Source organism: Capricornis sumatraensis, chromosome 2, assembly GCF_032405125.1.
Source record: "Capricornis sumatraensis isolate serow.1 chromosome 2, serow.2, whole genome shotgun sequence".
Classification (NCBI taxonomy): Eukaryota; Metazoa; Chordata; class Mammalia; order Artiodactyla; family Bovidae; genus Capricornis; species Capricornis sumatraensis.
In genome coordinates, this window is record NC_091070.1 from 47,986,764 (window position 1) to 48,001,994 (window position 15,231).

The 15,231-nt window shown below is 41.1% G+C and overlaps 1 protein-coding gene across 1 annotated transcript in view; it reads right to left on the minus strand.

Moving 5' to 3' along the window:
- Positions 1–720: 720 nt before the first annotated feature.
- The window catches only part of PRTG (protogenin), a 172,291-nt gene continuing 157,780 nt past the window's right edge, over positions 721–15,231 (minus strand). The window contains exon 21 of the mRNA XM_068992532.1: positions 721–891. Within this exon, the coding sequence (XP_068848633.1) occupies positions 721–891 (171 nt within the window). The remainder of the gene's footprint in view (positions 892–15,231) is intronic.

The following is a 15,231-nucleotide window of genomic DNA, read 5'->3' on the forward strand; positions in this document are numbered from 1 at the left end:
GGGGCGGGCAGCGCACGCCTAGGGGCCGCCCCGCCCAGCCCCGCGCTGCTCCGAGCGCGGCGCTCCCCCTCGGCCGCCGCCACCGCCGGGCCAGAGGACGCCCGACTCGGCGGCCGACGCTCCCCGGCTTCTTCGAGGAATCGGCATCTCCGAACTTCTTCCGAGGCCGCAGCAGGCATCTTGGCCTCGCGGCCAGGGATCTGAAAGAGAAACGTACGAACCGAGAAAACTTTGTATGCGGGAGCTGGAGAGTTCTCCGCGGGCAAGTGGAGACCCAGATTCCCCATTCCGTGCCCGTGGTCTGGACACCTGTTTGTAGAATGCCACAACTACAAGTTTTCACGACCTGATTCTTCGGAAAGCGATGCAGAATTAATATAAGAAAGGAGGGTGGGTGGGAGTGATGGGGCACCTGAACCTGATGTAGACGTTAAATTTTAGAAGGACCCCTCTGCCCTCTCCCCCCCCGAACACACACACAAAGCCGTGTGATTGTATGATTACTGATTCCACATCCATTTATGCTGTGTGACCTAAAGCAACTTAAGTAACCTCTCTGGGTCTCAGATTTCTGATCTTGAAAAGGCACTGGGGCTACATCTCGGAGATCTCTTCTGACTCTGACATTCTTTGACTTAACTTTCACGGAAATGTTTTCCCTGTTTGTTAGGTTTCCAGTTCTACTAAAGACATTCTGTAGGTGTAGACTTTAATCTTCAATCAGGTGAGACACTGACCATTCTGATCCAGAATCACTGAGAAGCACTCATTAATCATATGATTACAAACAGGAGTCTCTTCCTTTCGAAGATAAGACCCATAGAACTCACTGAGTTGCACAGATAATGACAGAACAGGTGTAAACATGAAGCCGATGTACAGTCTTAAGAACTACGTGACAGACAAGCACCAAAGCAGAGGAATCCGCTTCAAAGACAGGATATAGTGTGGCCATGGAACAAATGTTACCCTTTCTCATTTAATAGGTTTGGAGAGAAATTTCTAATTTTAAGATTCAGACTAGGATAGGCTAGGGAAATTTTTACAGGAGGCACGTGTAAGGAGAACCACCCACCAACCCCCCACCCCCAACAACGCAGGCCCCACAACTAGAATGTAAGCTCCATGCAGGCAGGAATTTTATGCAGTATGAGATCCTTTGGTACCTAACAGTGACTGGCAAGCGTTCAAAAATTTTTTTATTGTTGAATAAATGCCTTAATAACAGACGAAGTGGTCCTTAGTGAACTAGAGCGACAGGATTTTGGTAAGTGTGATAAATTCAAGCAAATGCTAAGTATTGGATCATATATTCTAACTCACATGGTCGTTGAGAGAAGATGTGAAAGCACTTTGAAAATATCAGGTAATATGGAAACAGAATTTCCTTATATGATCCTCAGTGCAAGAAAAGTGGTTGGGAAAAATCATGGCTAAAAGATTTTGAATTCTTTATTGTATTTCCTAAAGCTAGAGACTCAGAAATAGTATATAATGAAGAGAAACAAACTGGCCTCTTCTTAATGATTCATCAAGAATAAAAAGAGAGAGGTCCCTGGCATCCCAGTGGTTAAGACTCTGAGATTCCACTCCAAGGAGCTTGGGTTCCATCCCTGGCCAGGGACCTAAGATCCCACCTATGGCAAATTGGAGGGAAAAAAAAAGAAAAAGACCATTTTACTTGGCCATGGATTTTTAGGTCATTTTTACTTCCAAATTCTGATGACTTGCTACATATCAGAATCACCTGAAAAGCATTCGAAATTTCAGATTCCCAAGGCTCTCCTCAATTGTTCTTAATCAGAATCTCCAGAAAGAGGTCTAGCAATCTGTCTTTAAATGCTCTCTTGGTGACTGTACAAAAAGAACATGGTGCATGATACTCCTTATGTTCCCAGTGTGACAAAATTCCTAATAAAAACATCCCTTCACCTTGCTGTTGTACTGTTTTTTCATGGGTCTTGGATATGAGTTCCAGAGTTTGTCTTTAGTCTCTCATATGGAGAGATGCCCAGGTCTTTAGTCTCTTGTCTGAGAGATACCCAGGTCGGTAGGTGCCCAACATGCTACTGGAGATCAGTGGAGAAATAACTCCAGAAAGAATGAAGAGATGGAGCCAAAGCAAAAACACCACCCAGTTGTGGATGTGACCGTTGATGAAAGTAAGTCTGATGCTATAAAGAGCAATATTGCATAGGAACCTGGAATGTTAGGTCCATGAATCAAGGCAAATTGGAAGTGGTCAAACAGGCAATGACAAGAGTGAACATCGAATTTTAGGAATCAGTGAACTAAAATGGACTGGAATGGGTGAATTTAACTCAGATGACCCTTATATATACTACTGTGGGCAAGATTCCCTTAGAAGAAATGGAGTAGCCCTCATAGTCAACAAAAGAGTCTGAAATGCAGTACTTGCATTTCAAAAACGACACAAAGATCTCTGTTTATTTCCAAGGCACACCATTCAATATCACAGTAATCCAAGTCTATAACCTGATCAGTAATGCTTAAGGAGCTGAAGATGAATGGTTCTATGAAAACCTACAAGACCTTCTGGAACTAACACCCAAAAAAGATATCCTTTTCATTATAGGGGACTGGAATGCAAAAGTAGGAAATCAAGAAATACCTGGAGTAACAGGCAAGTTTGGCCTTGGAGTACAGAATGAAGCAGGGCAAAGGCTAATAGAGTTTTGCCAAGAGAATGCACTGGTCATAGCAAACACCCTCTTCCAACAACACAAGAGAAGACTCTACACATGGACATCACCAGATGGTCAATACCGAAATCAGATTGATTATATTTTTGCAGCCAAAGATGGAGAAGCTCTATACAGTCAGTAAAAACAAGATGGGAGGTGACTGTGGCTCAGATCATGAATTCCTTATTGCCAGACTGAGACTTAAATTGAAGGAAGAAGGGAAAACCACTAGACCATTCAGGTATGACCTAATTCAAATCCCTTATGATTATAGAGTGGAAGTGACAAATAGATTCAAGGGATTAGATCTGATAGAGTGCCTGAAGAACTATGGATGGAGGTTCGTGACATTGTACAGGAGGCAGTGATCATGACCATCCCCAAGAAAAAGAAATGCCAAAAGGCAAAATGGTTGTCTGAGGAGGCCTTACAAATACGTATGAAAAGAACAGAAGCAAAAGGCAAAGGAGAAAAAGAAAGATATACCCATTTGAATGCAGAGTTCCAAAGAATAGCAAAGATAAGAAAGGCCTTCCTCAGTGATCAGTGCAAAGAAATAGAGGAAAACAATGGAATGGGAAAGAACAGAGATCTCTTCACAAAAATTAGAGATATCAAGGGAACATTCCATGCAAAGATGGGCTCAATAAAGGACAGAAATTGTATGGGCCAAACAGAAGCAGAAGATATTAAGAAGAGGTAGCAAGAATACACAGAAGAACTGTACAAAAAAGACCTTCATGACCCAAATAATCAGGATGGTGTGATCACTCATCTGGAGCCAGACATCCTGAAATGTGAAGTAGAGTGGCCCTTAGGAAGCATCACTGCGAACAAAGCTAGTGGAGGTGATGGAATTCCAGTTGAGCTATTTCAACTTCTAAAAGATGATGCTGTGAAAGTGCTGCACTCAATATGCCAGCAAATTTGGAAAATGCAGCAGTGGCCACAGGACTGGAAAAGGTCCGTTTTCATTCCAATCCCAAAGAAAGGCAATGCCAAAGAATGCTCAAACTACCGCACAATTGCACTCATCTCATACACTAACAAACTGATGCTCAAGATTCTCCAAGCCAGGCTTCAACAATACGTGAACCATGAACTTCCAGATGTTCAAGCTGGATTTAGAAAAGGCAGAGGAACCAGAGATCAAATTGCCAACATCCGTTGGATCATCAAAAAAGCAAGAGAGTTCCAGAAAAACATCTACTTCTGCTTTGTTGACTATGCCAAAGCCTTTGACTGTGTGGATCACCACAATCTGTGGAAAATTCTGAAAGAGATGGGAATACCAGACCACCTAACCTACCTCCTGAGAAATCTGTGTGTAGGTCAAGAAGCAACAGTTAGAACTGAACATGGAACAACAGGCTGGTTCCAAATTGGGAAAGGAATATGTCAAGGCTGTACATTGTCACTCTGCTTATTTAACTTATATGTAGAGTACATCATCAGAGAAGGCAATGGCACCCCACTCCAGTACTCTTGCCTGGAAAATCCCATGGACGGAGGAGCCTGGTAGGCTGCAGTCTATGGGGTCGCTAAGAGTTGGGCACAACTGAGCGACTTCACTTTCGCTTTTCACTTTCATGCATTGGAGAAGGAAATGGCAACCCACTCCAGTGTTCTTGCCTGGAGAATCCCAGAGACAGTGGGCCCCCGTCTATGGGGTCACACAGAGTCGGACATGACTGAAGCGACTTAGCAGCAGCAGCAGCAGAGTACATCATGTGAAATACCAGGCTGGATGAAGCACAAGATGGAAACAAGATTGCCAGGAGAAATATCAATAACCTCAGATGTGCAGATAACCCTACCCTTATGGCAGAAAGCAAAGAACTAAAGAGCCTCTTGATGAAAGTGAGAGAGTGAAAAAGTTGGCTTAAAGCTCAACATTCAGAAAACGAAGATCATGGCATCCGGTCCCATCACTTCATGGGAAATAGATGGGAAAACAGTGGTAACAGTGTCAGACTTTATTTTTGGGGGGCTCCAAAATCACTGCAGATGGTGACAGCAGCCATGAAATTAAAAGATGCTTGCTCCTTGGAAGAAACACTATGACCAACCTAGACAGCTTATTAAAAAGCAGAGACATTACTTTGCCAACAAAGATTCGTGTAGTCAAAGCTATGGTTTTTCCAGTAGTCATGTATGGATGTGAGAGTTGGACTATAAAGAAAGCTGACTGCCAGAGAACTGATGTTTTTGAACTGTGGTGTTGGAGAAGACTCTTGAGAGTCCCTTGGACAGCATGGAGATCCAACCAGTCTATCCTAAAGGAAATCAATCCTGACTATTCATTGGAAGGATGATGCTGAAGCTGAAACTCCAATACTTTGGCCACCTGATGTGTAGAACTGACTGATTTGAAAAGACCCTGATGCTGGGAAAAAATGAAGGTGGAAAAAGGGGACAACAGAGGATGAGATAGTTAGGTGGCATCACTGACTCAACGGACATGAGTTTGAGTAGGCTCCAGGAATTGGTAATGGAGAGGGAAGCCTGGCATGCTGCAGTCCATGGGTCACAAAGAGTCAGACACAACTGAGCCACTGAACTGAACTGTTGGAGAGATGCAGGTAAAGCTAGGCCTGTCCCTTTATTTAAAACAGTACATGCTCAGTCATGCCTAAACCACAGTAGAATGCACAGCTTAGGCTAGAGCATGGATCAGTAAACTTTTTCTCTGGAAGTCCAGATAATAAATATGAGTTTTATAGGCCATGCATTCTCTGTCACAGTTACTCAATTCTGTCTTTATATAAGGAAAGCAACCATAGACAATATATAAGTAAGTGGGTATGGCCATGTTCCAGTAAGACTTCATATATAAAAACAGTGTGCTGAATTTGGCCCATAGGCTGTAATCTCCTGACCCTAGACTATAAACTGGATCATGTAAAGGACTTTGGAGATCAGAGGACAGGTATAGGCTGCAGATACAAATAAGGAAGACATTACCTAAGACTGGATAAACTCACCCAATACCAATGAGAATTGAGAGAAAAAAAAAAAAAATCCAGGGAAATGCTGACATTTTAAAGGATGGACTGAAATAGAGGAGCCTGTAAAGGAAAATGAGAAGGAATGAAAAAATTTTTTTTAAAAAATAGGAGTGTAAGGGCACTCAAGAAAAGGGAGAAGTGATCAAGATTTTCACATGCTACAGAAAGAAATACTCATTTCTGTCATATCATCCTTGGCCTGGAATCTACTCAACCTCCTTGTTTTCTTATATTTTGAAGTATTTTTATAGTGTTGCTGTTAAATTTTTACATTTCAAAATTTTACCTGTTTATAAGTAACAATAGTGAATATAGTAGGGTTGTTAAACATAAAGATGCTAATTGAGAGCAGGAGGAGAAGGGGGCAACAGAGGAAGAGATGGTTGGATGGCATCACCTGCTTAATGGACATGAGTTTCAGCAAACTCTGGGAGACAGTAAAGGACGGGAAGCCTGGTGTGCTGCAGTCTACAGGGTCACAGAGTCAGAATGACAGCAACTGAACAACAACAACAAAAATAAGTTGGTTTAGATTAACATGTAAACTTTTTTTTCAGAAAAAAGGGAATATTTTATAAACTATTTTTAAACTTGTAAAATCATAGAATTTTTCATGTAAAATAAAAATTAAAAAGCCCAATTCTAGATATTTGGTAAATTTGCAATATTGGTTTAAATGCTTTCAGAAGACAATTGAAATCATGGTCAGTTTTGCAGCCTCTGTATATTGGTCACCTATATCCAGGATCCCTTTGTTGACAAATACAGATGAGTTATTAACGCTCAGTGTTTAGGGAATCAAAGCAGCACACTTTGGGGGACTGCTTGTTTGAATCAGGATTCAGTCAAAACATAAAAATCATGTAGTAATTTGAACAATAATTGAAGAATTACTGACTATAGCAGAAGGTTGCAGTGGGGAGGGATTGGATAGTAAAGAGTAAAGAGAATGCTAAAAGATAGTAATGCTAGTTGCTCAGTCGTGTCTGACTCTTTGTGACCCCATGGACTGTGGCCCGCCAGGATCCTCTGTCCATGGGATTCTCCAGGCAAGAATACTGGAGTGGATTACTATTCCCTTCTCCAGAGGATCTTTCCGACCCAGGGATCGAACCTGGGTCTCTTTCATTGCAGGCAGATTCTTTACCATCTGAGCTACAGAGAAGATCCAAAAATAGGAGAAATGCAAAGATAATTTGGGAGGAGCTACAACCCTTCAAACTGAGTTAGAGCTCTCTCTCTCCAGGCTAAGATCCTGACCTGACTGGAGAATGTGCAGCCAGCAGTGTAAGGGGAGTGCCAGAGAAAGTGTTGCTCCCTGGGTGCTGCCTGGATTGCAGGATCCAGGCACTGGATAAGTTGCGAGCATGGCAGGAGCTGCACACTGGAAAAGCCATGCTTGCTGCATGGAGCCTACCAAGAGGAGAAACTGGGGCAGGAAGAAAAGCCCCTTCCTCCTGTAATGTCTCTCTAACCCCCTCTGCTGAGAAAGTATAACATCATGCTGCTTGACAAAGGGAAAATAAAGGATTCATCTTCCTTTTTGAAGAAAAGGCAAAGAAGGGTAAATTGGGATGGAGAGGCAATAGATTGTTTAAAAACTCTTTTGGCCATGCCACAGGGCATGTGGGATCTCAGCTCCATGACCCGGTGCCCCCTGCATTGGCAGTGTAGAGTTTTAACCACGTACCACCAGAGAAGTCCCTAACACATTGATTACTTATTACTTACTTTTGGCTGTGCTGGGCTTTCACTGCTATGCACTGGCGTTCTCTAGTTGTGGTCAGTGGGCGCTACTCTTCAGTGCGTTATGTGAGCTTCTCACTGCTGTGTCTTCTCTTGCTGCAGAGCGTGGGCTCTTGGTGCCCGGGCTTCAGTAGTTGCAGGGTGTAGGCTCAGTACTTGTGGCTGTCAGGGTCCGTTGTTCTGCAGCGTGTGGAATCTTTCTGGACCAGGGACTGAACCCATGTCCCCTGCGTTGGCAGGCAAATTCTTATCCACTGTACCACCAGGGAAGTCCCCCATAATAAACTATTTTTGACACAACAACACTGTGTACTTGAGGCTAGCAAAGCTCCCCAGCTCAAGGCAACATCACCTTTGGTTGTGGAATATGCTGTCATAAGATGATGGCTTCCAATTTTTTGCCATCTTGTCCTAAATATATATTCATTTTCTAGGGTATGAAATATGGGGGAAAGCTACACTGCAAAATACCCTTGAATTCATTCTTTTCAACCTCTTATATCCCATCCATCACCAGATTCTAAAAGTTTTACTTTTTACCTTCTAAATATTTCTCTGATGTGTCCATTCATCTCTTTCTCCCTCCTGCCACCACCCACGTTTAGCCATGATCATTTAGCTTTTTCCTAGACTACTAGAATAATCACTCAGTAGTTTCGTCCATATCAGCCTCAACTCCAATCTATTTCCTACTCTGTAGCTAGAGGGTTCTTTACTTTTTAAATTTTTATCTTGAAATAATTATAGCTTTAACAGGAAGTTGCAAAGAAATGTACAGGGAAGTCTTGTGCATTCTTCCCTCGGTCTCCCCCAATGTTAACATCATGTACAACTATGTTTTTGTTGTTCAGTCACTAAGTTGTGTCCGACTCTTGCGACCCTATGGATTCTCCAGGCAAGAATACTGGAGTGGGTTGCCACTTCCTTCTCCAGGGGATCTTTCCAGCCCATGGATTGAACCTGCATCTCCTGCATTGGCAGGAGGATTCTAGAAGCACCAGGGAAGCCCCATGTACAGTTATAGTACAGTCAGTTCATTCGTGTCCGACTCTGCAACCCCATGGACTGCAGCACACCAGGCCTCCCTGTCCATCACCAACTCCTGGAGTTTACTCAAACTCATGTCCATCGAGTCAGTGATCCCATCTAACTATCTCATCCTCTATCGTCCCCTTCTCCTCCCACCTTCAACTTTTCCAAGCATCAGGGTCTTTTCAAATCAGTCAGTTCTATATATCAGGTGGCCAAAGTATTGGAGTTTCAGCTTTAGCATCAGTCCTTCCAATGAATATTCAGGACTGATTTCCTTTAGGACGGACTGGTTGGATCTCCTAGCTCTCCAAGGGACCCTCAAGAGTCTTCTCCAACACCACAGTTCAAAAGCATCAATTCTTCAGCACTCAGCTTTCTTTATAGTCCAACTCTCACATCCATACATGACTACTGGAAAAACCAAAGCTTTGACTACATGGACATTTGTTTGCAAAGTAATGTCTCTGCTTTTTAATACGCTGTCTAGGTTTGTCATCACTTTTTTCCCCAAGAAGCAAGCATCTTTTAATTTCATGGCTGCAGTCACCATCTTCAGGGATTTTGGAGCCCAAAATAAATAATAAAGTCTCTTGCTGTTTCCATTGTTTCCCCATCTACTTGCCATGAAGTGATGGGACCTGATGCCGTGATCTTAGTTTTCTGAATGTTGAGCTTTAAGCCAACTTTTTCACTCTCCTCTTTCATTTCATCAAGAGGCTCTTTAGTTCTTTGCTTTCTGCCATAAGTGTGGTGTCATCTGCATATCTGAGGTTATTGATATTTCTCCCGGCAATCTTGATTCCAGCTTGTGCTTCCTCCAGCCCAACGTTTCTCATGATGTACTCTGCATATAACTTAAATAAGCAGGGTGACAAAATACAGCCTTGATGTACTCCTTTCCCGATTTGGAACCAGTCTGTTGTTCCATGTCCAGTTCTAACTATTGCTTCTTGTATAATATAGTACAATATTGAAAAACAAAAATTTAAATTTTAAAGAAATTTATATTGGTACAATCCATAGAACTTATTCAGATTTTACCAATTATACATACATGAGTGTATGTATGTGTGTGTGTGTAGGTCTATACAATTTTATCACATGTATAACCACTACCACAACCAAAATACGTATACAATCAGCACAAGATTCCCTGATAACGATTCTCTAGTGTTCTCTTCACAGCTACACCCATCCACTCTCCTAACCCATTAGTGGCAGCCACTAACCTATTTTGCATTTTTATAGTTATCTTATTTCATTAAGGTTACACAAATGAAACCATGCAGTATTTATCCCTTTGAGATTTTGTTCATGTAATATAATTTTCTTGAACTTAATCCAAGTTATAATGTGTGTCAATATTTTACTCCTTTTTAACTGTTTAGTAGTACTCCTATTCCATGGTATGGATGTACCACAGTTTGTTAAACTATTTACACATTGAAGTACTACATAGGTAGTTTCTTTCTTTCTTTCTTTCTTTTTTTTTTTTTTTTTGCTATTATGAGCACCCATGAACAAGTTCCTGTATAAAATTAAGTCTTCATTTAATGCAGTTGCTGGGTTATACGGTAAGTTCATTTTTAGTTTGAAGTAACCACCAACCTGTTTTCCAAAATGTACAGAGCTCTTTTTAAATGCAATCTCATCTTTTCATCACTTTACATAAAACTTCTCAATGGCTTCCCACTGTTATTACAATTAAGGCTAGATTTTTTTTTTTCTGAAGAAACTATAAGGCTTATACAATAATTTCCACTGATTTCTCCAGCTTCATCCTGTACCACTGCCCTTGTTCTTACTGTTCACTGACCTTTTAAAAGTTTCCTGCAACATTCTCCTGCCTCAGGGGCTTTACAAATGCTGTTTTCTATTTCAGGAATGCTCTTCTCCCTACTCCTAATCTAATTAACTCAAACTCTTTCATTCTCGAGTATTTCTCTCTCAGGGACGCCTCCCTGTAGTCTACCTCAGATTCTGTTTTTTCATGTACTTTCCTTCTTCACTTCTCTGTTTGAAACTACATATTAATTTTTGTGACTATCTGATTATATTTTGTCTTTATTGTCAGACTTCAAAATTCATGAGAAAAGGGTTGTGTTGATTTTTATTTATTATTATCTGGCACATATTATGTGCTAAACAAACATTTTTTGGAATGAATGAATGAATTATATACTTGCTGAGAATTCAGTGTCAAAGTCTTAACCTTCTATAATTTTGTCTATTGATTATTTAAGTTATACTAACTACTCTAAGCTTCCCTGGTGGCTCCGTGGTAAAGAATCTGCCTACCAATGCAGGAGACATGGGTTTGATCCCTGGGTTGGAAAGATTCCCTGGAGAAGGAAATGGCAACTCACTCCAGTATTCTTGCCTGGGAAATTCCATGGACAGAGGAGCTTGGCGGGTTATAGTTTATGGAGTCAAAAAAGAGTTCAGTTCAGTTCACTTCAGTCGCTCAGTCGTGTTCGCCTCTTTGCGACCCCATGAATCGCAGCACGCCAGGCCTCCCTGTCCATCACCAACTCCCAGAGTTCACTCAGACTCACGTCCATCGAGTCAGTGATGCCATCCAGCCATCTCATCCTCTGTCATTCCCGTCTCCTCCTGCCCCCAATCCCTCCCAGCATCAGGGTCTTTTCCAATGAGTCAACTCTTCGCATGAGGTGGCCAAAGTACTGGAGTTTCAGCTTCAGCATCATTCCTTCCAAAGAAATCCCAGGGCTGATCTCCTTTAGAATGGACTGGTTGGATCTCCTTGCAGCCCAAGGGACTCTCAAGAGTCTTCTCCAGCACCACAGTTCAAAAGCATCAATTCTTCAGCGCTCAGCCTTCTTCACAGTCCAACTCTCACATCCATACATGACCGCAGGAAAAACCATAGCCTTGACTAGATGGACCTTAGTCGGCAAAGTAATGTCTCTGCTTTTGAATATGCTATCTAGGTTGGTCATAACTTTTCTTCCAAGGAGTAAGCGTCTTTTAATTTCATGGCTGCAATCACCATCTGCAGTGATTTTGGAGCCCCCCAAAATAAAGTCTGACACTGTTTCCACTGTTTCCCCATCCATTTCCCAAAAGAGTTAGACAGCATCTTCTCTGGCAGTCTAGTGGTCAAGACTCTGCTCTTCCACTGCAGAGGACACATGTTCGATTCCTGCTTATTGAACTAAGATCCCACATGCTGCACTTGGCAGCCAAAAGAAACAAAGAATAGAAGAGTCAGACAGGACTTAATGACCAAACAACAAACTACTCTAAAGCTGGGGGAAAAGATACATTAACTACTCATGTTTAACGTGGTCAACTAAGTAATAGATTCCTTTAGCCAAATTTCTGCTTCCCTGATGGCTCAGTTTGTAAAGAATCCCCCTGCAATGCAAGAGACCCTGGTTCAATTCCTGAGTTGGGAAGATCCCCTGGAGAAGGGAAAGGCTACCCATTTCAGTATTCTAGCCTGGAGAATTCCATGGACTATATAGTCCATGGAGTCACAGAGAGTCAGACACAACTGAGCGACTTTCAGACATAGACAAATTTCAGTCATATATAGTTTAGACGAATACATTATGAAATGTATTATTTCAGACCAAGCATTTTCTCAGGATTCCTCCTGGATGATTGTTACTGAAAAATAACAAAGAAAACGATTGACTGGGCATATGTAATCCTTTTAACATATTCAGGAGTTTAGCAATACAAGAAAGGGACAAGTGTTTATGTATCTGTTCATCTTGATCATTGTCATATGAACTTGACATACCCTTTGTAATAACCACAGACTTGAATTTAAGATAATCAAGGAAGGTCCTCAGAATCTTTCCTGGGACAGTGTGGTTAAAGCATTCATGGTTAAATGGGGTGCCTCCAGTGGGACACCTGTGTCTGTGTCTGATCTTTTATTCTAAAGACATAGTGAGTCATGTACTTCTTATGTGACAGCTGATAAAGCAATATGGCAAAGTAATATGGGAGTTTTGCCTTGTTTTGCTCTGTTTCTTACAGCAAAATGGGAAAAGAGGCAGATTTTTTTCAGGATATAAATACTGCCAACATAGGCAGACTGCAACACTGTGGGTGCTCGAGAAATTTTTTAAGAGCATGTGGGAATGAGAAAGATATGTGCATATTTGTGAATGAAACACAGCATAGCAGGACTACCTAAGGAACATGACAAATCTGGGTGTTAAAACAACAAACTGTAAATATGGAACAATTGTCATTTAATGAAATCTCTTTTAAAAAAGACAGAAAATGAGCCAATTTTAAGCCTTTTTAGTTTGTATGTGTGTTGGCAGGGAAAGATTGGGAAAGGGGAGGTAAGACAATGACAAGTTGGCACAGAAACATTTCTTTGAGTTCCCCCAGTTTTTTGTACATTGAGATTTTTTTATGAAGATATAATTTATGTCATAAAATTCACCATTGAATATGTACCATTTAGCATATAGTATAATTCACTTTTTAGTGTCTGTTATTATATTCATAGAGTTGTGCCAACCATCACCACTATCTAAATCTGAATATTTTCATCACCCCAAATAGAAACTCTGTGCTGATCAGCAGTCACCCCTATTGTATTCACTGGTGATTCCTACCTGAATCAGTTATTACTATCATAGCTGCAAAATGGTCATTTCTAACGCTGCCACTCCTCTACATTTCTTAGTCGACATTCTAGTATAAGAAGGAGCTTTCTCCTTTTTTTCCTCTCTCCCGCCTATCTTTCCTTCCTGTCAGAATTAACTTATTTTATTCAAGGTATTATAATAGTAATTCATTATTCATTGTAATATTCAATTTGTTCTAGATTTGGCTAGTTGGAGCCCTTTGGGTGATTCCTGTAATCTTTTAAACATATCCCATAATTTCTTGAACAATTACTTTCCTTCTGACACAAGATGTTCCAGGATTAAATACTGTCTCTGCCCCAGCCCTAGATTTAGCAATTTTCCTCAAGGAGCCCTGGTTCCTTTCAGTGGGAAATTGTATTTAAAAAACAGAGTGCTTGATGCACTCGTTGCCAATAAGTGTCATTGTTTATAGACTCTGGAAAAATGCAGTTTCATATGGTGCAACTACATACAGTAAATCATGAATTCATATCAATATGTATGAATACCTCCAATTCCAAACCAATTTCACATGGTTTTTTGTCTTTACCCCTTCCCTCCTAGTATCTTTCTTCTCTTGAATTGAGAACCCTGGCTCCCAGAGTTCCCATATTTATTATAGCTTTTGTTACAAAATAAGCAAAATGTAAAAGTACAGGTTTCTAATGTTCAAATGTATATTAACCATGCATACAGATGATAAGCATATGCACTCATGTATACATGCACAGTTTGAGAGTGTATGGTCATTCGTTTGAATTTTAGTCAGGCTCTTTTTTCCCCAAAATGTCAACCTCACCACTTGTTGCTCCACTATTATTTTGATTGTCACTTCACCATGCTTTTGGATTGTAAAATTGCCCTGGTTTTAAAGAATTATCTATTAAAAATGTATATTACCTAGCTCTAACCACTTTATAGTTTACACCTTACAAATAAATTAGTAGATAGCTCTTATAAGACTGAACTGGAAGGAACTTGAAGAACGGTGAGAAAGACAGCAATAAGAATTGGAGAAGTCAGGGAGGGTCTAATAGAGCAAAGGCTGTTTTACTAATTATTAAAGAGGAGAATGAAAAAGTTGGCTTAAAGTTCAACATTCAGAAAACAAAGATCATGGCATCTGGTCCCATCACTTCATGGGAAATAGATGGGGAAACAGTGGAAACAGTGTCAGACTTTATTTTGGGGGGCTCCAAAATCACTGCAGATGGTGACTGCAGCCATGATCAAAAGACGCTTACTCCTTGGAAGGAAAGTTATGACCAACCTAGATAGCATATTCAAAAGGAGAGACATTACTTTGCCAACAAAGGTGCGTCTAGTCAAAGCTATGGTTTTTCCTGCGGTCATGTATGGATGTGAGTTGGACTGTGAAGAAAGCTGAGTGCTGAAGAATTGATGCTTTTGAACTGTGGTGTTGGAGAAGACTCTTGAGAGTCCCTTGGGCTGCAAGGAGATCCAACCAGTCCATTCTGAAGATCAGCCCTGGGATTTCTTTGGAAGGAATGATGCTGAAGCTGAAACTCCAGTACTTTGGCCACCTCATGCGAAGAGTTGACTCATTGGAAAAGACCCTGATGCTGGGAGGGATTGGGGGCAGGAGGAGACGGGGATGACAGAGGATGAGATGGCTGGATGGCATCACTGACTCGATGGACGTGAGTCTGAGTGAACTCTGGGAGTTGGTGATGGACAGGGAGGCCTGGCGTGCTGTGATTCATGGGGTCGCAAAGAGTCAGACATGAGCGACTGAATTGAATTTTCTTTATACTGATCTGAATATATGTATAAACACATGTAAAAGAAATAAATCAGCATATATACTGGTTAAGTACCAAGACACCTGGATCCAGGCTGCCTGACTTCAAATCCTGTTTCTACATTTATTAGTTGTGTAATCCTGGGAGTTCCTTGATCTTTCTGTGCCTCACTGCTCTCATCTACAATAGGGACAATTATACCATCTACTCAAGGGGCTGTTTTGAGGATTAAATGAGTCACTGTACATCAAGTGCTTAGAATAGTAGCAAGTGTATATAGGATTCTGCTGGGCTTTTTACAATCAGGTCTTTAATGTTTTGTTCATTTATCTGTGGTTTTGTTCATTTAGATTGTACA